The sequence below is a fragment of the Hermetia illucens genome, chromosome 7 (assembly GCF_905115235.1).
Source record: "Hermetia illucens chromosome 7, iHerIll2.2.curated.20191125, whole genome shotgun sequence".
Lineage (NCBI taxonomy): Eukaryota > Metazoa > Arthropoda > Insecta > Diptera > Stratiomyidae > Hermetia > Hermetia illucens.
In genome coordinates this window covers 14,237,409-14,262,123 of record NC_051855.1, presented here as the reverse complement: position 1 = coordinate 14,262,123, position 24,715 = coordinate 14,237,409, and the positions used below count along the sequence as shown (strand labels likewise).

Sequence of the window (24,715 nt, the reverse complement as noted above, 5' to 3'; positions counted from 1 at the left end):
GTTTTCTTTATATACATATCTACATTCTTTTCGCTTCCCCCTGTTTCCGTGCTGCAAAGATGCAGATGGATAGATGATGGGCCTCAAGTGGCATAAAAGTGTCGCCAAAAAAGTTTAAGAAATCAACACTGCATGAACACTTTCACTATCCATTTTTGTACGCAAGTTTTCTTGAAAAAGGGATGAGTAATCTTAGTGCAACCAAGTACTATAAATTTATAGAGGTTTGAGTCGCCATTGACGTTATAAAATGATTGAAAGTCAATTTAAATTTGTTAATTTCTTCGTTGTTTATGTCCAAACATTCTATTCACAACTGAGCACAATAGCTCAAGTTCAAAATCACGTATCTTCTCTTAAATTTATTGAACGTCTGCTGACTTTTTATACTATTGTTGCCCAGACAACGATTACTTGTGCATCCTCACCTTCTGTAAAAAAAGATAAAAAGTTCAGAATGATGATCACAACAGCGGCTAATTGTGTCTAGGCCGACTTGGATTTATTAAACATAAGGGCATTCATATTGCTCAGTTTTAGTAACATTGTCAATAAAAATTCTTTGTTGCTTGCAACTTTTTTACGTACATAGATAAATCCACTCCAAAGATTTGTCAATGGTATAAGTAAAGATTAGAAACGACCATATCTAAACTAAGTGGAGTTTACCCTGTTCATTGTCCGTTGAATAAATAAATAGGCTCTTTTCAGCCCTTTTCAAGATAAGCCGAAATGAAGCTAATATTTGGCAACACCACGTTCTGCTGAATGATACTGGTCACTTCGTGAAATAGGTCAAAAGCGCCACAAAATTGGAGGAAGAGAACTTCTCGGAGACCGAATCAACTACGCCATCCTTCCTTTCATCTAGCTGACAGATTTATCGTGAGCGAGGTCTTCAGCGAATCGAAATTTACACCGTTGAGCGTCGAAGAAGGTGACGATTAGTTGGAGGCTATCTTGCCTGCTCCACTGTGCTGGAATCGCTGGGATCTGTGTCGGAGCGCCGGATGCTTATCAACCCAATTGAACTTCGTTGTGCATCAAAAAAACGGCCAGAAGGAGAGCACCCTAGCACCAGTGGCTTTCCATCATCAGCAGGCGGCAATCCCAGGACATAGGAGAGGGTTTGTCAAATTCCGATTTGTCATGTCCGTAGTCCGTGTGTAACACCAGGCATAGTTCCTTCAATGCGATGATTCCGAGATTGCACTTAAAATCTATAGTCCGCCTGCATCTGAAAAGTCCTTAGTGTCTTCTAACAATAATCCTTCAACAAATTTGATGAAAATAACCGCAACACTCAACCAACGAAAAATCTGTTACTAAATGGTGCCTAGGCTATAGTTAGCTAATAGTATATTACTGAAACTTCTAATAATTGAATTCATCCTAGAATCTAAAATACACAAAAACCTTTCATACCTGCAGCATTCAGCTTCCTGTTTCCCGACTTGTTAATAATTCTGTTTAAAATATGAATTGGAATAACCGTCTTCCCATAAAAGATGCTCACTTTATTGCTGATGAATAACTTAAAAAGCGACCTTCTAATATAGCTATGTACATCTATGCATCAACCAACCTGCACTAAAAAGCAACTTTTTTTCAGAATGTTCGAACATCGTTTATTTATTTTTCTTCTGATTTGCCATATATAATATATATAATTTCGATTTATACATCTTGATTGCATTTATTTCATCAAAATTACACCAATATATATATATATTTCTCTTAATAATGTTTTTTGTTTCTAATAATATTTTTGTTGGATTATTATTTTCCCCTTGTGACTCCATTCAATTTTATCAAAAAATAGGATACAGATTTTGCTTCCCTTCCCTTTTTGTTTAATATTTCGTTACCCTCATTTCTATGATAATTCATTTCCTAATATTAGAAGATAAAGAATAATAAAATAAAGTTAATTGCTTTAAGAGCTTTGCAATTTCTAAGAAACAGATAAAATTAGGCCATTTTTCAAATATTCAAAATTCGAAAATAAAACTATTCAAGATTGCCCAGAATAAAGATATGATATCCTGTTCGGATTGGTAAACTCTCCTCTCTTCTCATTTTTGAATTTCTCTTTACCTTTAAATGCCCCTTTCCCAAGTTCATTATAATTCCATTTTTAAAAGTTTGGGTGCAAGCCCTAAGCGACGGGTCCGTGAACCAGGAAAGAGGGAGTAAGTTGCTCCCCATTTGGTCCGGTCCTGCATTAAGTTGATGCGGACTTAGCACCCCTTTCATTCTCAAAATGCCCATTAGTATTCAGTGTATTATTGTAATAGTAGTTGTAATACACTTAGTAAACACATTCTGTCGTTGCACTAATTTATTCTGTTGACAATTCCCAAATAGCTTACATTAATACGGGGATAATTTTCATCACTTCGTTTATGTATATATATAACCATTTAAAGCCTGCTATGATTAAGTATGACAAGTGATACATATCTACATACATAACTATCTCAAGCCTGCTATGATTAGATATAGCAAGTGACTAGTAGGATTATGTAATGAGATATTATTTTATCTGCTTCCACGCGTTAATAATAGATATTTCAATACAACATTTAATAGGAAGGGAGAGAAGATACTAAATTAAAAAAGGAAAGGAAAACAAAGCGTATTTACGGGATAATTCAAAAAATATTCTATATATATATATAGGCATGAATTTGGCATATTTTGTTGCCCAGAGAAACTTGATCCATATATGCATACTTACATTGAAAGTTTTTAAATTGTCACAAACCCATTAATAACCTGCATTAAATATTTAAGATTTTTCACTGAATATATTTGGGGCTGATTTTTCATTCCATTTTTTGATGTTACCAAGAGAGTAGTTACCATTAATGCATATATAGTAGTAGTATGAATGTATATAGACAAAAAATGTTCAAATCTTTTCCCCTCTTATATATTTACGGTATGATATTTCCAATAAATGCTTATTATCCATTTAATACAAGTGTCCGATGGGTTAAGACTTACAAACACTTATAGTAAGAATTCATCAATTCGTTTTAGCCAAGGTCGTCGTTATTAAAACAGTCCTTTGAGATTATTTATCTACATGAAATTTTGAAACCATATTATATGTATATGCATATATGCACGTATATATACCTGTAGCTTATAAAATACATACTCGAATTAGTGCTGGAGAAGGCAAAGTTTATGACGATTTGGAAATAATTATTTGGCTGGCTGGATCCAAATTGTCTAAAGTGCCTTCTCAGCAATAATTTCAAATAATTCTACTGTCATAAGTCCATAAAAAGTATAATTCCAATAAAGATAACAATGAAAACTAACTCATCATGAAATAAATAAAATTAAAATTAATTAATTAAATAAATATTAAAGGAAGAACTATTCCATTAGGACGAAATTTTGGGAACAAAAAAACTCAAGCGGAAGAGAATACAGAGGCAATTGAATAATAAAAATTTCATAAACAAGTAGAACATTGTGGAAATTTTATCTTTCTAAAGTTGAGATTTTGCGCCGTTGATGACGATGATGAAAATTGAGATGTTTAACCCCATTTTTGAAATAGTCCCATACGTTGACAACGACAATTCGAGCCCCATAAATTGCATCTACATGAACTATTGTAGCAGCAATCATTTGGACGATGATCACAATTTCCTCCGCGACGAATACATGCTCGCCTAAAAACAGAAATCAAAGGCGATCGTCTAACAGGAAAATTAGAATATTAGAAAAATGGTATGAAACTGTGATATATTTAAAAAAATAAATATATATTAAACATGCTTTTAAGCAGGAAGCAGTAGGAGCGAAAATATAATCAATGCAATATAAAACAACAGATGGATGCAATAGCGATACTCAGAATGCAAATGAGTAGAAAATCTTAGAACAGTTACTAAAAGATACTAATTATATTAACAATATAGTGGCTTTTCAAGAGTGATATCAGTTAAGAATTCAATCGTATCTTTTCCTGCTTTGCACAACGGCAAGTCCTCACACAAACTCCTCGTGGTGGCCGCTGGAAATCGTCTCCGAAGGGACCAAGAGTGTGTAGGGCCGGGCTGGGAGTAGGCTCATCCAACCGACGAGGATCTGTTCATCTGTTGGTTATGGCGCTGGCGGCAGGATGAGCCGAAGCAACAGCCCGGGGATAGTCCTCCCTGCACTGGAGAAGGTGTTAATAGGAACCCAATCCAAGGAGAAAAGCGTGACCAATGGGGAACTTGTTATTTAAAATGCGAACTCTGAACACCTTGGACCCTTACCCTAGTAGCCGAGCTAGTCAAAGTGGACATTCTTCCCGGACTACTCGTGGAATCAAGACACGGACTCAACAAAAAACAAAACAAATCGACGAGAGGAGAGGAGAGGTGCCAGGCGCATCATCGGAAGACGAGCTGCTGCTTAAAGCAATCGAAGGGACCTCTCGAAGTGAGGCGGCACACGGACTCATCAAGCTAAGTATAGCGAGTACCAGATAGATTACTCCTAAACCGAAACCGTCGAAATCGCAGGATCCCTCAAAATCAAAGACCGATAAGAACGTCAGTCATCGGAAACCGATTAAGTAACGAAGGTCCACTGGAATTCTTCTCAAAAGCCAGTACCAGAAAGCCATACATATTCTCAACAAGATTGCTAAGAATAAGTAGGCCGGTACTGTCGCCGAACGGGATGAAAATTACCTCGCTAAATACCAAGCGATTGTTGAGGAATATAACAACAAACGCCTGACAGACAAACAGAAAGCGTAGCCACCGCTCTCAAACGCAATCGATCTCCAAATGAGATCGAAACAAGTCAGAATACCGGTAAGCTGGATGCTTCGATTATAGCATAACACACCAGTTCATTTTAAGCTCTGGGAAGAAACATCATCAAACGACCAAATGCAGCATCTTGAGAAAAATGCCTCGAGTCGAAAGCCGGTAAACGAAAAGGCTACAGTAGCGGGGGTTCGCAACGACAGTGATAAACTTGACTCTTCCGTGTTCTTCAATACGTAAAGGGATCATTGTCGAGTGATCTTAGATTCCAGCTCACAAGTCAACATAGTGTCAGAAAGACTGTTGGGGAAGTTAAATATGCCACTAGCAACTAATTCAAGGCCAAATCGCCTATAAAGAGTAGAACTTGAGTAGAGCTTTGAGCTGGAGACGCATCCGAGAGTGATCGTTCAAATTCAATAAGGAGTGACCAGTTATTCAACGAGAGTCCAAGCGATTGTTCTACCTCAGATCGTGGCTCCACAGCCCTCGCGAACATTTAACATTTCTTCAAAGAGGCTGATGGGATCGGGTGAGTCTTCTGCGACATGCGGCATCTATACTTTAGACGAACCATTGGAGCGTAGTATTGAACGGTTTTGGCAGACCGAGCCGCTTTTAAAATCCTCCGCGCATTCATTAGCAGAACAACGATGTAAAGAAAGGTTCAACCAGAACAACCGCTTTGAGAATGGCCGATTCATTGTAAGCCTGTCATTTTCCGACAGCGCCTGGAGCCTCCAGAGATATAGCATTGAGCAGGTTCCATACACTTGAACGCAAGCTCGGTCACATAAAGGAAATCATCCCGAATCAGATACCCCACCCTCATTATGTCCTACCGTATCACTGGGTGCTTCGACCAGAGAGTAGCAGTACGAAGTTAAGTGTTTATATTTAGCTACAAGATGCCTTCAGAAGCTCGCAGATGAATACAATACAAGCTATCCGTTGGACTGTTAAATTCTTCGAAATTTTGATGTTTGATGATCTAATGAGTGTCGCCAACAATCTTGGAATGACCGAGGAAATTCAAAACCAAGTAGTGAAAGTCCAGCAAAAGAGAGGCTTTAAGCTCAGGGAATGGACTTCTAACCATAAAGCTCTGTTGCAGGAAATTCCACCCGAGGAATTAGAGGTGTGCCTTTAATGACAGCAACGAGGACGAATGAATAAAAATGTTGGGACTAAATTAGCTGCTTTAATCCGACATGTTCCAAATTAAAGTCAATCGTTTAGCGCAGCGTAGTGCAACCAAAAGGACACTTGGGTCTGATATTGCAAGAATCTTCCATCCATTTGGTATAGTTGCACCAGTTGTGATTGTTGCTAAACTCTTTCTTTAGGAGCTGTGATCACTCAAATACGATTGCGATGCAGCTCTCCCATTGGAAATGCAGACACGATATGTACATATCGAGAAGTAACTGTCCTATTAGCAGCTTAAAGGGCGGGAGCGATTTTTTCACAATAGCCGTCAACAATCACATCATTTGATCACTCCCGAATAAAATGATATATAGAGAAAAATTTAAAGTGTTAATGAAGCATTTATATTAATTTCGCTACTTATTTGTTATTTCATGTATACCATTTGCAAGTCAAATGAACGCCTCAGCAATTTCATTTGTTATAGTGTTGATTTTATTTGTAAAAGCGTTAATTTCATTTGTAAGAGAATTAATTTGACTTGCAAATGCTATATATTATTTGAAGATTCCTAAAAAGTTGATAGTTCATAAAAACTAATAGGTCTAAAATCAAGCAGGTTAGCTTTTCTTAGATGCCAAATAATGTTTAGGAATTCATTGGACCATTCTATTCCATAGGAATTAAAAAAAGCATTTTTAACAGCGATCGGCAAACATGCAAATATTCACATAGGAACTTACTTATCAGCCGGTACAGCATTAAAGTCCAAATCATCCAGGTAGTTTCCAATATATGCGTTGTTATTTGCTAATTGAGACAAAAAATGTTAATTTGTTTCTTGCTCGTTGCTAACTATAACTTTTATTTTTTAAAGTAAGAATATAGAAAAACTGAAAACTGAGTTGAATTTATGTGTTAAATAGCCCTCATGCATTCATGCGTTAGCTCACTGTATTATATTTTTGAAATACTTTTGAATATATCATATAAATTCCTAATCAACTACGCCATAATGCGAACTTAGGAGGAAGCCACCCAATATTCACCACCCCGCAAAGAAAACTGCAGCAAGTCAAGTCAAAAGATAACAAAACTAATGTTTCGATTTATACAAAACCTTAAAGTTTCAAGGTTTTATGCACCACAAGTGAAAGCCTCAGTTAGTGTCTTTTTTTACAAATATAATCGCGCTTAGATATAGATATAGAATAGACGTTACGGATCTGCAAATCTGCTGAAAAGTTGTATGGCAAAATCCATGCAAAACTGGGTCCTTCAAAGGAGACAACCATCACAAACATCGGAGCCGACTCTACGTGTAACGAAAAGAGGAAAATGGGATCAATAGAATGGACTGACCATCAGAGTCACTGGGCTTGGGAACAGGATGTCTGCCAAGAGGCAAAAGGTGAAACCCGAGCCCCGCAGAACAGTTGAAGGGGAACTCGAGCCTCCTAAGCCAAATTCAAGAGCTAAAGGAACAAAAAGCCCTCATGGTTCACCAGCTTGAGCATCAGCAGGCACTCATCCTTCAACTTCGATTCAACGGCGGCAGTCCTTCCAAGTAGTCCTACACATGGATGAAACAACAAATGAGGACTCACAGAAAGGGAACTAAGACGCAGATTAGTATTAAGCATATAAGTGGCTCCACAGGCATCCCTTTCCCAGGCCAATTTGAACTAGCCCGCTGTCTTGAAAAACAACAAAGAAAACATCCTTTCCATCATCCGGTATAATTTGAATCTACCACAACTGTTGCGGGTTTTGAAGGAAACAGGGTAGAAAGCAATCGTAAAAAAATACGTACAATTCGCGGAGTCTGTCGAGGACCATAGAAACATTTTCAATCTTCTCAATGAGCTACGGCTGAGGCTGAACCCCCACAACAACTACTCCTTCCTCATTAAGGATACAGTCTCTAATTATAAGATTAACGAAGAGAAAACGCTAAGTACTCTCCTTACATGCTCCGCCTACCGGAAAGCATTGTATGAGGCAGCATGCGTAATTGTGGGGATGATTCCAGTGGATGTTTTAGCCGATGAAGCAAGCCGCTTGTAGGAGAAGCAGGAAGCGAGCCTTAGCAAGCAAACTGTGCGAATGAGGTCATTGGCTGCGTGGCAAACAGCATGGGGCCAGGCGAAAGAAAGTATATCTAACGGTTCGGTTTAGATGAATAGCCAGATTGTCCTGCATGTGGAGGTAAAGCAGAAGATGATGAACAGATTTTCTTTGCTTGCCCAGGATTCGAACGTCCCAAGAGAAACCTCAAAAATGAGCTGGGGTCCCCCTTAATGCTGGAAAATCTGGCTATGGTGAAATCGGATATTGCGTAGAATGCAGTAGTTCAAGCGATGAAACGGATGCACCAAGGGCCAAAAGAAGTAGAAGCTGATCGGAGGCATAGCAGCGAAGCTAATGTAACTAACACCACATAAAGCAGGAGCTGTTCCAGCCACGCGAAGCAATACCAGCACAGTCGTCCCCCGCGGAGAGAGTGTGGAGAAAATACAGCTTTTAGTCGATAGAAGTACGGCATACGCGTCCTTGATTCAAACTGCGTATCCTTGATGGATTTCCCCCAGCTAGAAGAAAGACAGACAGGCAGATAGGCATTGAATCGATTTTAATAAGGATTTATTTCACACAAAACCTACCGCTTTTAAAGCCTCTAATAAATAGAATCACACAAAAGAGGCCAATAGTTCAATGGAAAAGGCATTAGCCTCACACCTCTCTGCAGATTAACACACATAAGCCGAGCACAAACATTTCTGAGCATAAAGAAAGTCAGACAGCAAAAGTATATATGATACCATATATCAAAAGTAGAATCATAAATTTGCTCATTCCTTCCTCACAATTCTATGCCATGTGTGTCCCATGAATTACCCTATAAATAATATTGAACAAATTTTATGTACCACCTACGTAAATATCCCATTGACTAACATACTTATATGATGGCAGTGGGTGCAGTAATAAAACGGGTAATATGGAAAAGTCCTGGAAAACAACATCCTTCGTTTCTCTTTTTTTTTCTATTTTGTTTTCTATGTTATCGTCATTCTTCCACTATAAACATTTGTGTTTTCTATTCCTTTCTATTTTTCTTGTGTGTGGTCGTTGGTATTTATTCAACTCCTAAATGAATAGCAAGGAAGGAAAGAAATGAGGATGTCAGCATTCTGAATGGCCCTGCAACACTAAGAGATCCTAACATCGGCAGCGTTCGTTTGCAACTAAGGTTATCGAAATCAATGGATAGGTCTCGCAACATGACACCAATCAATCCAGTTACGACACTGAGTAGCGCGAACAGCTTAGAAGAAAACTCCTATCTGTAAGGACTGCATCCTCGCAAGATATTAAGCTTCGCTTTGAATGCAACGAAAACACGAACGAGTGACTCAGACAATGCTACTTCTCCCTCAACGATGTGTAAGAGAGTTCGCGACTAACCCTGAAAGAGGTCTCTGATTTGCCATCATTCAAAAAGTGCTTTCTCTGGCTTCCAGAAGAAGAGCGTTATGGTGCTGAGATTTCGGAACAACTTGCGTGTCCAGAATAACCTCAACACCACCTGGATGCTGCTAGGCAGCAAAATATTGGTCAGTCGAGAGGTCATCGACAACACGGTGACATTCCCTGACACGGCGGCTCTTCTTGGATACTGGAGATTATCAAACCATCTCGGACCACAGGCGCATTGATTTCATTTTAGAATCCGCGGAAGAGAGATTGGGCGACGTATAAAATTGAACCGAGCAGCCGAGTCACGGTCCCATCTATTGCCGAAATTGAGAAGGCAACCCAGATGATCACAACTAGTATGAATCCACGCAAGACACCAAAAAAGGTAAAACACCATGACGGAACTCGGATTTGGCAAAACAGAGGAACCACAGGGGTGCTCCTCAATGGTGCTCTGAAGTCTGACTTTGCTGCTGGCGGGCACTGATATAAGGAAGTACAGAAAACTCTAAAGAGCATAAGATCGGCTAAATGATCATCATGGAAATGGTTTTGCGAGGAGGCTTTCTTGCGATAACCTCAAATCTGAAGCGGACCCTTGTTAAAAAAAAAAACGTAGCCAGAAGCTGGCTTATCTACCTTTACAGAGCGGGAGGTACACAGAAAGCCATGAGGAAACAGCAAGCCATATTCCGAACCAGGTAAACCATTGGGTGACCCCTCTTCATATCGACCGACATGTTATACTATTTCAACGAGTAATATTCAACAGACTGCTTCGCTATTGTGGAAAAGGAAGAAAGTCTTTTTGACGAGCCATTCGGATTTCGTAAAGGTCAAAATCATCCGTCGACGCAATTAACATGGTGACTGGCCTGGTTCGAGCTAGAAGGTGACAAATGCTGCGCAGTGGTGACGCTCGATGTAAAAAAATGCGTTCAACACTGCAAATTAAAGGCTCTAGTCGAACTACAGGCATTCTTCTTCTTGGGAGAAGATTGTACTGCGACTCGGACGATGGATTGAAATACCACAGGGTTGTGCTAGGTCCCTTACTGTGATTAATTATGTACGATGGAGTTTTGACGCTATGCCTTCCTAGCAGCGTGACAACCATTGGCTTTGTGGATGATATCGGGATAATAGTAGCTACAAAACGCTTAGATAAGATAGAGATCTACGAAACTGATGCTATATAGGAGATCAATTTCTGAAGAAGAAGAAGAAAGAACATTTACTCTCAACCATCGCTTAAATACTTGGGAGTCAACTTTAAAAAACATATTGAGTGCGCTGCAATTAAAGCACTGTCCATCGCTGTGACGATCTCGAAAATACTACCCAACATTGGGTTTGGACCAAGACAAAGGGGACGTCGTCTTATGTCAAGGCTAATTAGTTCCGTACTACTGCACGCTGCTCCAGTTTGGACAACAGTTCTGAAAAATAAATCAAACTGCGGAAAGCTAGGACTAAGTGCATTCCGGGTAAGTAGTGCTTATCGAACAACATCAGCAGAAGCAACATATAGTAGCTATTTCAATAGCAACATTAAGTTAAAGTTGTTCCGCAATAATGTTAATATATGAACCTGGAGGGAAAATTATGCGGGTCCGCCTATTATCCCTTTTTCTCATTACGAGCCCCCGAGAAAACTACGGGCCCGGGGAATCCCCCCTATTCCGTTCACATTAGATTTGCTCATACGTTACGCTTGTGATGTGTTTCTACAAAGATAATTTCGATGAAACACAACATATGTATATATGCTCACACAAAATCCTAAGAGCATTCCACTTTACCTCCCTCCAATGAGATTTTCAGTACAGAATAGATACAATTTTGAAAAGTTCCTTCTACTCAGTGTCATTCCATCTCATGTCAACTTCAATTTCCGGTTCTAAATTGTGCCATCAATACCACTTATGTTACTTTGTTTTTTTTTTTTTTTGGAAAAGCTGCCAGAGACGACCATATGATAGACTGACGTATCTGGAGATACTTCAACAAACACAATCTACATTGAATTTGGCCCAATTGCAATTTCGTACTTTTTTACTTTATCAAAATCTAAAATTCTCAATTCACCACTTTATTGATTAGTGCCTTTCTCGTTTGTTATAATAAACGATAAAGACGACAAAAAGGAACTCTCCCTGGGCTTAAAAATAATTTCAGCCCCTGAGGGAGAATACAATCGGAACTCATTCGAAATACAGAGAGACATGATTTAAAATTCCCACAGGAGTGTCGAGTTCTTCACTTCAGGATAGATGGAAGCTATTGTGAGACCAACAACTCAATTGCAAACTAAATTTATAAAATCATGGTGTATCATATTTGTAGATGCAAAATATAATGCACTTTACTAATACGTCCCACACTTATCCACTCAAAACAAATAAAATTTAACGATCCCATCCATTTATATCTGCATAAAAGCATATTGAAAGATATTACTAAATATAGGGGATCACAAATCTAGATAGACAGCGACATTCTAAGTGAATTTTGCGAATTAATTCAATTATGCAAGCTTCAGTTATGGAGTAATAGCTCTTGACAACACGGTTGTCAAATAGGGTGGTGAATAGAGGGAAGGACAACCTCATAATAGCACCCACCTTAGGGTTCTTGCCCAGAGCCGAGGGGACGGCTTTTCTGTGTTCGGTGTTTAGAGATAACGTTTTTCAGTGTCTATTTAACTTCGAATGAGACGATGCCGAACGAGTTCTGAAAATAGCCGCGAGAACAGGGTTTGTAATTTTAAACACCGGATCCACCCCGACGTTCCAGCGCCCAGGCTGCGAGGGAAGCATTCCCGACGTAACCTTCGCGTCGGAATCACTCGTGCCACTGGTGGACGGGTGACGAGTTCTAGAACACTTTCCACCAAGCGACCATCAATACATTGCCTTCGAAATGGTTGGCACCATTGTGCGCCATCCCAGCGGTCTTTCTGTGCATGGGAAGTTGCAGGGGTAAACACCGGGAAGTTTGTCGAAACTCTTGGAACAAGTAAGGCCACGCTGGAGGGTACTCCTGGGGGTGATGCGTAAATTCATTTATGAACCTGATAACGACGGCCTGTGGAGTTTCCATGGCCAGGATGGCATCGAGACGTGGCAAATCCTCTATGTATTAGGGGTCGGCAGAAATTGCAGAGCTCCGACGCGAGTGTCACAGGCTCCGTCGCTTAACACGTCTAAACAACGAGGCATGCACCATAATGATCGGGTATAGATCAACCAAAAAGAGACTCCGCAACGCAATATATAGGAGCAAAGCTCGCTGCTGGCAGGATCTGATCAACGAGGTGAATGGGAACTCTTAGTTACTCGGTTACAAACTGCTAACCTGAAAAATCGGGACTCTGCGGAAACCTTGTTCACTTGAGAACACGGTCCGTATTGTACGGGCAATATTCCCTGCGCTCCCCGTACGGGATGATGAGCGCAGTGCAGAGAGTGCCGAGAACTGCCCACTTTTCTCTGTAAATGGCATCCCAGCAGAGGTATACAAACTGGTGCTGCAACATCGGCCAGACCTACCGCTAGGTGCATTCAACGCTTACCTGAAAGAGAGCATTTTCCGCTGCGCTGATCAACAAAGAGTTGCCGTCTTCATACCGACCACTTTGTATGTTTGACCCTGCTGGGAAAGTGGGCGAAAAGCTCATCAGAAGTAGACTCGCTGAAGTGATATCGTGTCGTCGGAGATTTATCCCCGAGATTGACTATTTCTCTGTCCAGCTGCATAGTGGGGATTGATGTTTTCAATCTTAGCTCCGTAAGATTGAAAAGGAACGATCCCCTCTGATTGTGTTTTGCAATGGAGTTGTGGACGAGACCCTTTCCACCACCTTTCTTTCTTGTGGAAGGTGGGATGGGATTCGTCAGCAACCCTATTTAAATCCAGGAAATCTCTCTGCACACAACATTGTCGAAGAGATGCTGAGGAACGCGGACAGGAGGAGTCGTGCTGGGCAGGAAGATAGAGCTCGACCGATGGAAGCGCCAGATTGCAGAGAGTTCCTTAAACTGACAGTTCCCTTCCCCCTCTTCCCTTTCGTTGGTGAAAAAAACTCCTTAGTTTGAAGACTCCGCAAGGCGGAAGAGAGTTAATTGACGACGTAGATTAGATTTCTGACGAGGCTAGAAATAGGGCCTTATACCCCCGTTAAAAATAGGAACACACTATGAGCTTTTCTCTTTTTTCTTCTTGGTCTGTTTACTGGGTCTGCATTTAGACCCCCAAAAGTTCTTTTATTGATTGCAATTTTGTTTTGGGTCATACCCGTATAACGAGATAACAAAATGTAGGAAATGCACGCGCACAACATCATGACAATTTTTCTTATATGGCAATTCCTCGAACGGGTTAAGAAGATGATAAGCTTAATCCGTGAATGGATGGATATCTTATCAAGGCGCGGCAAGATACATAAAAATAAAAAAAGAAAACCAAGAGCACAGTAAAACAACAAAACAAGAAAACGCGTTCTTGATTGCGCTACAACAGTGGATGGCAAAGTAAGAAGTAATGAGACAAGTCATTTTTCGGAAATTATTCATTTCTTTTTAATGTCACTGGATGACCTTGCATCTATATGATGTTCTATCTTTCGTATAACCACTTAGCAACGGTTATTTGGGCATCATACGCGGTCCAGGCCAGAGCAGCCCATTTTGTTGGTGAGAAAAACTTTAATTTGGTTAATCCGATATGTACTTCCTTGTATGGCGTGCGGACACAGCTTTGGAGCATCAATAATTATGGAAAATGTAGATACAAGATACAAGTACGTGAGCATATCTAGCATATTTCAGCACAGTTCATCTCTCTATAGGGGTTACTTTCAAGGTAATGTTTTTAAGTCTTGTTTTTCAACTTTTTTCAACTAACAATAATTGACCGCCGATATCTAGTAATTGCCAATCAATGATAGTTTTCAAAGATATAAAAAATAGCATTAAATGTTAATATTTTAGATTGTATGAGTCAGAAACATTCATCATTTAGTGTAATCAACCAAAGTCGAAATTCTATTCATATCCCATTGAACAAAGTTTGTGACTAGGTATGGTCAGCAAATTTGAAATCCGGACACCAAAAAGAGATACGTGTATCTGTTGTTTTACAACCATATAGTCACAAATCGAAGAAAATTAACATTTGATCCATTCGACCAGGAACCATCTACGAACTCTTCTGAGTTCTGGCGACTGCTGTGCCCGGTTGGCATTGAATTTCAAAAATGCATTCAACTTCGTCAACTGGTATCGCATTAAAGGGGCGTTGATTGACATAGAGGAATATTTAGCAAATCTGATCTGGAGAACTTTCTGGTGCAAAACGGATGAGGGACTCAAAGGGTACATCGTCACAGGTACTACTGCTGTGGAATGTGAGTGCTACGACTCTCAGCTTTACAAATTACCAAGCTGTAGTTGTTTGAGCACAGCATCCAGAGAAATAAGACAAGAGGACGAAAACGGTCTCGATAACGAAAAGTAGAAAGAAGAACACTGTAAAAGTGTAAGTCGGTGGATGCTCGTCTCTATGCCGGCTGTGAAATACGAGTAACTGACGGTAAGGATAGTGCTAAACTGAGCGTTAAGAAACACCTAGAGTATATATGTTAAAAGACCACTAGTGCCACCGTGGCACTTGTGAAATTAACGCCAAGGATTAGCGGCCCGAAACACAGCCGGGGATTGCTTCTAGCCGTAATGGAGCGATCTGATTAAAGCGGAAAGGAGCAGAAGCATGAGTATCATCATGATTACCTTCAAAAGGATACGAATACTGCAATAGTAAAATATGAATCCATTTAACAAGAAGTGCCTCGTTTCCGCCCAGAAAAGGACTAAAAGAAAGTAGTATAGCATGATTTAGTTAAACAGGACTTACACACGCTAGGTACATACTGCATCATCTCTCCAAAAATAATCCACTTCTCGTAGAAGAAGACAGGCTGACAGAAAGTATCGTAAATGATAGTTTATACAGTTTCATCTTCCAAAAAATGCTAAAAATATCTTCTCGCTTCCTGTTATGCATTCCGAACCATTCACCACACAGTTACTCACTTCAATAACCAAAGATATTTGTGGGTTGAATGCCGCCACTCGAATAAAATATCTTCTTCCTTCATTGTCACACTCTCTGTCTTTTCATTTCACATTGTGGCCACTCCTTGAACTTCAACGCGGTAGGGCTTCTTTCAAGCTTGTTGAGGGATTTCCATCACGTCAGGCGAGAAAAGAAAAAAACAAATTCATCCCCAAACAATAGGAGATGAGTGTACAAGTAGGTTCTGCTGATTTGAAGAGACAACAACGGTTGTATCCGTGGGATGAATAGTGGCTTCATTCCCATCTACTTCCCAACATCTTCCTTCACTTCATTCGTGCATATTGCCTATATAAAATCCCTACAATTTCGTGGGTAAACAATGTTATGGGATATTACAACCTCCATGAAATTAAACAAGAGTGACGAAATGATGTAGATATATGTATCTAATTTTTCTTACTTAACCAAAGCTTCCTTGACAAAGCCGTGACTATTTGTTGTTTATTACTTGTACGTAGACATGTTCAGCAATTTCTTAATCTTTATAAAAGAAAGAAACTTTCTAAGGATAACATATACCTTGAAGGTATAGTTGGTTCATGGCTATTCTTGTTACCCTTCTTACCCTTACCCTTTCTTCCGTTTATTTATTCGGTATTTTTGTTAATTTACCTGTACGCATTGAACAATGTGTGACGTGAATGAGTATGTGAAGTAAAAATAAATAAAATTTTGGTGAATCCGATGTCTGATTAACACTTCCTGCACCATTAGATACGCCCTCTTTTAACTATGAAATCCCGGACCAGAATAAGGATCATTTCAACAGTACAATATTATGCATGCATCTAAACTCAAAGATAATAATAAGGAGCCAAACAGTAGAACGCAGGATAGACTGACGCCTTTTGAAAGCCGAAGTGGACAGAAGGCAAGGACTACGACCATGATGAATCATGGCGAGCCATTAAAGCACCCTGCAGCGTCCGGTGCCAACGCTCCAGCATCCCATTGGACTGTTGTCCTGTGCCGTTTGAAACTGAGTGAGAATGCAGTGCGTGGTTCGCGTCCCCGATGCGCCGCCACAGAAAGGAAGGGATAAGGGAAGAGTGCCCGAGCCTGCAGTTTTTCGGTGGTCCGGAATGGAAATTTCAATGAAAAAATTAACAAGGAAGTCCGCAAGAGCCCTTTCTTCACTAAAAGTATAGAGCTAGATGATTCAGGAAATAATTCTAGTAGTCGCTATCAAAATGTAACAATTCGCACTGTACAATTCCCTCACGGGACGGGAGGATTTGTATCTAGAGATTTAACATCCTCACTCCTCCTATATTCTATCTATATTCTTTACAATTTACATTATTGATTAATATTTCCAACCTAAACACTCAATGGAATGGAAATATGTCCAATTTGTTAAAAGCATTCTATTTCGAATAAAATGTCGTTAAAAGGCAAATAACGCAGAATTTTTAGGTACAACAAAGATATGTCTCTACTCTCATTCCATAGTCTCGGATATGTAGAATGCATCGAACCTTGACGATTTTCGGATTATACAAGACAAGTCTCTGGAGAGAAGAAGAAAAATTAATTTTCCAGAACTTAGCGACCGAATAATGTCGATTAATTAGAATCTAATTTGGATATTAAAGGTATAAATTCAACATGTCCTCGCAACCGCAAAAAGGCATTTATGACAATGGAAAAGTTGAAGTTAAATTCAATTATTATAATCAACACATCGTTTCATTCTTATATTATATGCAATTATCTTCTATTTATAATTAGTACGTTATTCGCTTTCTAGTCTTGTGGATTTGTTGTTGCTTCCATTATTAATTGGAGACATCGAACGGTTCCAGTGCATACCATGAAAAAGTAATTAACATCTCTTTCTCCCTAGTACATTGTCAACGTTTCGTTGTATAGTTCACTGAATTTTCGACAGTATCCACTTCATAAATTAATGAGGTCAATTAAATACCAATTTTTATAAAGGTCTGTATCTAGAATAAAATTAAATTCCACCGTTTACCGTTCCCACCCTCCCACCAAATTTGGTGTCAATCGGTACAAGCATTTCTGAGAAAAGTACGGGTGACAGACAGTAAACTAATTTTAACGAGGTTTTGGTGGTCAAAGGGTAGTATAGTACCCATGACAAAACGTGGATTGGAGCATAAATCCTGGGAAACACCTACTGAACCAACACCAACAGTTCTACCACCAAACCCTATCTCCACCTCCACGTGATGATTGTTGGAACTTCTTTCTTAAAGAAAACCAGCACACAGAGAAGAATGAAGGCGACTCTCCCGCACCTAAAAACGGGGCAAATTGTTCCAACTGGTCCTTCAGATTAGAATTTGGCAAGGGCTGATTACCCTATACGGAAAACCGAAGTTACAAAACCGCAAAAGGAGCCTCGAGCTGGATGGATTTTACGACGAATTACTCAATCAGCAGTCAGACAAAGTGATTCTTGAAAGTACATGGGGGGCATTGGCATGCTGGGGGCTTGAAAAACAACATCGCCTAGAATCCCCTCTGACAATCAGGAGAGAGTTAACACTCCCAGCCAACCACAATACTGCCCTCCGTAACACCTATCAGGGGAAAATGGATGTTGCAATGACCACACTGAACAGAAGTCCTGGAGATGAAACCGGAACAAAGGAGGGCATTTTATTTCCGACCGTATGGCCATTGATGAACTGATCAACAACCGAAGTATCGGCGAGTTAGAGGTCCCGCCAGCTGAAGACCGCAGGCAAACGCTGGCACCACCAAGCATGAAAGAAACAATGCCTGCAATTCATCGAGATAAAAAATATAGGTCGCTAGGAGTCCATGCAATTAAATATGGAGGCGACCAATTACATCAAGGGGGGGTGCATCAACTGATGGTCAGGATGTGGGACAGCGAATCAATACCCAACAAAAAGGGAGATATCACGCAGCGCAGCAATTATAGACGTATCACGTTGATGACTACCATCTATAAGATATCTTCCGTGATCTTGCTAGGTCGAATAGCCATATGACCAAGACTTGATCAGCCCATACCAAAGAAGTTGCACTCCAGGCAAATCAGCAACAGATCAGATTTTCTCTTTGCGTAATGGAAAAACTGTTGAAATATGGCCATCAGTTGCATCATCTTTTCATTGACTTGAAGGTCGCTTATGATAGCACAGCCAAAATGAAACTCGTCCCAGAATAGGCTACGATTATAGTTTTGCCGATGACCTGGCTGTGGTTGTTGCAACAAAACACCCAGAGGATGCGGAAGTGTACGCTACGGACAATGGGGAGAGCGGTAAACACCTGGCTGCAAAAGGCTAGATTGACCCTGGAGGATGAGAGAACGGAAGCTGTCTTAATAACGAACAGTAGGAAAAAAACCGTGAAGACAGAAGTTGGTATTCGAATCTGAGTCTAAGCTATCAAGAACCTGGGGGTGATAATTGACGCCAAACTGAGCTTTAGGGAGCACTTAAGACTATTCATGTCAAAAGGCAGCTGGCGCCGCCACGGCACTTAGAAGTATGTTGCCAAATGTCGGTGGACCGAAACACTTCAGAAGATTGCTTTTAGTCGGAGTCATCAGATAAGGCAGCATTGGTGGAAGCAGGTATTATTCGAGTCGACATTCTTGGTGAACGAAATGAGTGTGCAAGACGTATGGAGGGGCACACAGAACATAGGAAGGCGGCAAAGTCAGAGTCGTATGATATCTGGCAACACAGATGGGACGAGTCTTCGAAGGGCCGGTGGACACACAGGCTTACTCCCAACATTAAGGTGTGACTTGGACAACATACTATGTTACCCAGTTCCTCGTGGGACATGATGGTTGCTATAGGCAGTTTTTATACCTTTTTGGGCTGGATGAGCCGCCAAATTGTACTAGATGCGGTGGCATACCGGAATATCCAGAGCAAGCGAAATTTCACGAAATGGAGAGGAACCATGCGTTGGGCGGGAGCATAAGCCCGGTACCTGGTACCTATGAGGCCGTATTTATCCCGCTTTAGGCCGAATTGTCCTGCATGTAGTGGCACACCGGAGAATGCAGAGCTTGTTATGTTTCACTGCCCAAGGTTCGCGATGAAAAAAAGGAGTCTGAACCAGGCACTAGGAAGGAACGTGACCCCGGAGAGTATAGTTGCGGAGATGCTGAGGTCGAAGGAAAACTGACTTACGGTTTGCTCCGCAATTATATAATAAAAGTAAAAAATGAGTTGATGAAGGAAGGATGGAGGAGGACAGCTCAAAGGACGAGAATGGCAAGTGCCTAAAGATAAACCCACCCCGCGAAATAATATCTAAATGGTAGTCATGCGGGGCCAGGGCTGCAGATACCGGCGATGGTTTTTAGTGAATGTGTATGTGTATTTCTAGGATTTTTCACCTCCGTGTACGAACAGATGACAAAGTCAAGTAAACATTAACCACTTGATCTCAAATCTGGTGATAATAAGACTGAAGCACAATCTCAATGAAAATTAAGCGGGAAAAAAATCAACAAAAAAGAAAAGGCTGTGTAGATGTTCTATGATTAAGAAAGATTTGAACAGGATACACATGCATATTCGTCAGTGCAACGGTTTCATATCAATTTCATTATCAAATGGAGGTATATTTAGAGAGAAGAAACATCCACAATTATGTTAGAATGTCACCTTGAAAAAGATTCTCTTTCTAGTAAATAAAATCTTCTCTCTTCTATTAGAAGACTTTTTCATTTAGATCGCACGATGTAAGGCATATAACACCAGGCGGATCTAATAGTATCAGATATTCTCAATAGAAAATTGAGGCAATAATATAATGTACTAAAATATGTTAATGCCATATATATAAATACATAGCTGCAAGATATAATCACATGAAGTTTTTAATAATTGGGGAAAGGGAATCATAAATTTTAAAGATGCAGACTTAAATCCAGGTCCAATTGATATTTCAAAAGAGTTTATTTTCTGACTTGGATCCACGATGGACAACATCCCTTCGAAAGCAATCAAAATTGTTTTTATAATTGCCATGATAACAACAAAACTTTTCATACCTCAAATCCAGCATATGGAAACCAAATTGAAAATGTTTTAAACAAAATTTTGGGAGGAGCTTCAAACAAACCACACTATTGAAAATTATTAACACAATTCCTGCACTCGTTTAGTTAGGTTAATATCTAATTTCAGTTAGTGAGCACTGCTTGCAAGTTACTTACTAACAAATTGCAAACAAACAGTTAGTTGGCCATCCTAATATGTTACAAATGAAACATATTGTAATGAACTTTTAACGTAAATTATCAATAGGGACAATGCAAGATGTTTATATTAGAACGTATTATACCGCATAAAAAATTGTGAAATGCCAACGACATAAGAGCGCTAAGTAAAAACTATTTTATATTCGCACTTACCAGGTTGATCAGAATACATTTCAGATTTAGCTAGGCCAATAATTAGTGCAATTAGTATGAAGCCAAACAGCAAATTAAGATTCACTCCTAGACCGCACATTTTCGCTAACACTACCGTGATTTAATTTTTCGTCAATATCTGTTTTGGATAGTTTCCCCAGCAATCAACAAGTTTAATTAAATTTAAATTCGTTTTATTGCAAAAGACAGGAACGTATAGCCGACGAAAAGGACGAATAGAAATTCTAAGAAATGCAAAATGCGTTACACTATTAGCTTTGCTTGTAAAATCTTTGTTAGATACAAAAAATTATTTTATTTTAAGAAAATGTTTCCCACAAGAATAACACCAGATTCGCCGTTTCTGTCAGTTAAACTGTTGTTGTCTTGAAAACGTTTTTTTTTATGTGTTTTTTAAACGAATCAAGTTGAGTCGACTATAAGATGAAGGGAATAAACATAAGAAGGTGCAAATAGGACAATCACAAAACCTAAATGCAAAATCTAAAATCCTCCAAATGTGAAATTATAATAAAATAAACCCTCAACGCGATCAAATGCCAATATGCTAATGAATGCAAATTGAACTCGGTCCACGGATTCAACTGTCCCACCGGGGGTGTGAAAATTTACCACACAACACAACAACACGAAGGAAACGATGTGACTAGCAGTATACGAACTGAATTTAGATATACTTTCTATTGGACTCTCTACCTGATGGTTGAATATTGTTCACGAACCGCAAAAATAGGAACTTCTGAACGATACTGTGAGCAACACAGTCCAGCAAGTTAGAGATATATTTTATAAGAGAAAGATACCCAGAGGGAGGAAAGCTTCCAAACTGGAACGTATCTTTTTGTCGACTGACGAGTATTCGGATGATGTGCTCCTGTTTTTAATGGTACCGTTTCCCATCTCATCCGGTAGCTTTCGCAGACTTTCACGTTAGAAGGAACAAAAAAACACGAACAAGAACAACCATAGAGGGAAGTCTTCAGTACAGTAGTTATAAATTGCTGTTGAGGGGTTGCCAGCAAATTTAAGATACTGTGAAAGGATATGAACAAAATCTTTGAACTCTTGTAGTTTGTAGAAGAAGAAACAATTAAGCCCTGTACTTAGAAAAGGATGTAGAAACACAATCTACCGCGAGCACTAATCCTGCAAGGATATCTCCCCAACACACCGGGTTTTTACTAGTTTTCAATGGTATGCAATTAGTTCGAGAAGTTTGCTTTCATAACCCGAGCAGTTCCAGAGAAGAACTCAATATATGTGGGGACCCTGTATCTAGAAATACAAGTTAGAAGTCCTTTGAAGCCGAAAGATTACAATTTCAAAAGTATTAATTACCTAATTTCCAAATAGCTAACTTGCCTGGGTTTCCTTTGGCAAATTAGGATAAAGGACCTAAATTCTAGGTAATGCACTAAACGGGAGGAATCCTCAATAATCTTAGATATCCTTGGAAATATTTCAATAGGTGCTGACTAATCCCCTCTGACAAGGAGGGTAAAACACAAACTGAACAAAAGGACCTTTCCCACTTATATGATATCTATAACTATTGCGGCAACACTACCTAGAAAAGCGTATTAAATAAACTGTTTCAGCTGTTTTTATATACAAATATGAAAATCGCCCTCATATAGTCAAAGCTTTCCACGAAAAACTTTTCTTTAAAGGCAAATTCACAGGATATTTAGCTTTTATCTATGATTCAAATTATAAAACCACCACCACCGACTAGCACTAGCATTTCGCAGAAGTATCAACCTCCCACATACCACTAGAGACATTGGGCTTTCCCGTATCACGCTTGCTAGTCCTCCTTCCTTGAATAACCCCACATTAGTTGTCGTCAGCATATATACTTGCTCCCTTTTGCGCGGGTTGCGCACAATTTGACTGGCAGCAGAAATTGAATAACTTCTTCCGCACAGTGAAGGGTTGATTGTCTCTTTCTCTGTTTTGTTTATTTATCCCTGACGAATTCAAAGTCACATGTTAAGGAGAATGTATCTGATATGAATGAAACGATAAATCGAATTCTTTGCTACATTGATCATACACATCTTATCATTTTATCAATCAAATTCGGTTTGCAGGGGACTACGATATGGGAATTCAAGGAATTTGTAAGAGGTGAAGTTAAGATACATAATATGTATCTGTACCTACGCAGCATGACATGAAAAACAGGATGAACATATGGAAATTATGAGCCGCAAAAAAGTCAAGGGCATTATAGGGAATTTGAGATTGTCTCGGGATAAAATCACATTCACGATGCGTATAATGTATGACGACGTAAGAGCTGAACATATGGAAACCAATAACATGACATAGAACCAGAAAAAGTTCCTTCCTCCTATCTTATGTCGCGGCATACGCTCAGGACGCGTGATTTCACCAAAGGTTGGATAATATAAAAAAGAAAAAAACGAGACAATATACGAATTGGACTGAAAAGTTCGTAAGCTTACACACAGAAGGCGTTATTAGTATTAAATCCATATGATTTTTAGTTAACGCTAAACTCCTAAAGACACGTGGCAGCTGTAAGCTTCGTAATTTCACGTATCTAGGATGAAGGGGGCACGCAAACTTACGATACAGGACCTCGAAACCCCAGTACCTGCGGTTTTTGGGAGTGAACAAGGAGGCTCCCGATAGTCGATATCCCTTTACCGCAGTGCCTCGGTGGTGAACGACTTGGCCACCGTGGCATCTAATGCTACAAGTGTTTTAGATTCGGAGAAGGACGTGTTCAAACATAGTACCATCTTACCGAAACACCAGTAATAAAACTAAGGAAAGGTGAGCCAAAAGCAGATCGCTGGACTACAAAATCAATAACAACGTCCTCGGTTCAAGAGGATTGACAGAAGGAGGTACTCCAGGAACAAGAAAAGGTCGCATTCAGGAGGAGCTCGTCAACTCTGAGATCTCCGCTAATACCAAAGATTGTCAAAGAAAGAATACAGGAAAGATCTATACAAGTCAAGGGTGAAAGAGCGTATAAAAGGAGTAATCCCGCCAGAGTTCATAGAGAACAAGAAATACCCCCCTTCATTGAGCTCGGTGCAAAAATAGCTGAGCTGTCCGAGACAAGTACAACGTGAACCAAGCCATAAAGAATATGAAAAGGACTATCAGAGTCCTCAAAAACAGATCGCGGGAAGACGAGAGAAATTACAAGAAGCCGAAAGTAGCTGCCTCAACAGTGTCACAGGCAACTAAAGTGACGCCTAACCATACTGCTATCGAATTACGGACGAATAGGAGGGTATGGGAAAAGGACGGGGACCCCATAAAGAATCAACAGTCCCCTATGAGAAAAAGAGGAATACAGGCAGATCCTTAAAGTAGAACAAAAAGTTCAGAGGGGGGAAAACACATTGCCAAGTGCGCACGTTAGCTAGTATAGGATAACCCAAGGGAAAAAAGAAAAACACTGAATGGATTAAAGGTACCAACAAAAAGGCGAAAAGGAAACCAAAAGTGCAAATTCGCCCATAGTTAGCTCTAGCAAAAGCAATCTGTCCTATGCGGTGATACTCAAAAAGGTCAAAGCCGATCCCGACCTAAAGAACCCGAGCAAAAATATCAACAGAATCCGTAAAACCCAGACAAGTGATCTCATGTTCGGGATAAAAAGGTCCAACTTGGGCAAAACTGACAGCTTTCGCACTCAAATTAAGAACTCGCTTGCGGAGAATGCTTCCAAAACTGCATACCGTGCAAGGATCTCGATGAAGTAATATCGAAAGGAGAA

The 24,715-nt window shown here is 39.8% G+C and overlaps 1 protein-coding gene across 5 annotated transcripts; it reads right to left on the bottom strand.

The window, feature by feature from the left end:
• Positions 1-1,608: 1,608 nt before the first annotated feature.
• On the bottom strand, positions 1,609-22,661 carry LOC119660977 (U8-agatoxin-Ao1a-like). Of its 5 annotated transcripts, none has more exons than XM_038070057.1 (4): positions 22,520-22,661; positions 20,932-21,176; positions 6,677-6,743; positions 1,609-3,719 (listed from the first exon to the last, which is right to left on the bottom strand). In XM_038070057.1, the coding sequence occupies exons 2-4, from the start codon at positions 21,029-21,031 to the stop codon at positions 3,557-3,559; spliced, it is 330 nt and encodes a 109-aa protein (XP_037925985.1). In that variant the 5' UTR covers positions 21,032-21,176; positions 22,520-22,661; the 3' UTR covers positions 1,609-3,556. The 5 variants fall into 5 exon arrangements, with proteins under 5 accessions (XP_037925985.1, XP_037925987.1, XP_037925982.1 ...); XM_038070059.1 differs by lacking the exon at positions 22,520-22,661 and adding an exon at positions 21,649-21,833 and having other exon boundaries at positions 1,609-3,692; XM_038070054.1 differs by lacking the exon at positions 22,520-22,661 and adding an exon at positions 21,649-21,809.
• Positions 22,662-24,715: the final 2,054 nt, after the last annotated feature.

Bases quoted from the DNA above. Each gene is read 5' to 3' on its own strand.
- LOC119660977 (XM_038070057.1), bottom strand. From the start codon at position 21,031: ATGTGCGGTCTAGGAGTGAATCTTAATTTGCTGTTTGGCTTCATACTA. The intron at 6,744-20,931 runs GTAAGTGCGAAT...TGTCTCAATTAG, and splicing joins AATGTATTCTGATCAACCTG to CAAATAACAACGCATATATT. The intron at 3,720-6,676 runs GTAAGTTCCTAT...TTTTCCTGTTAG, and splicing joins AATGCTGTACCGGCTGATAA to ACGATCGCCTTTGATTTCTG.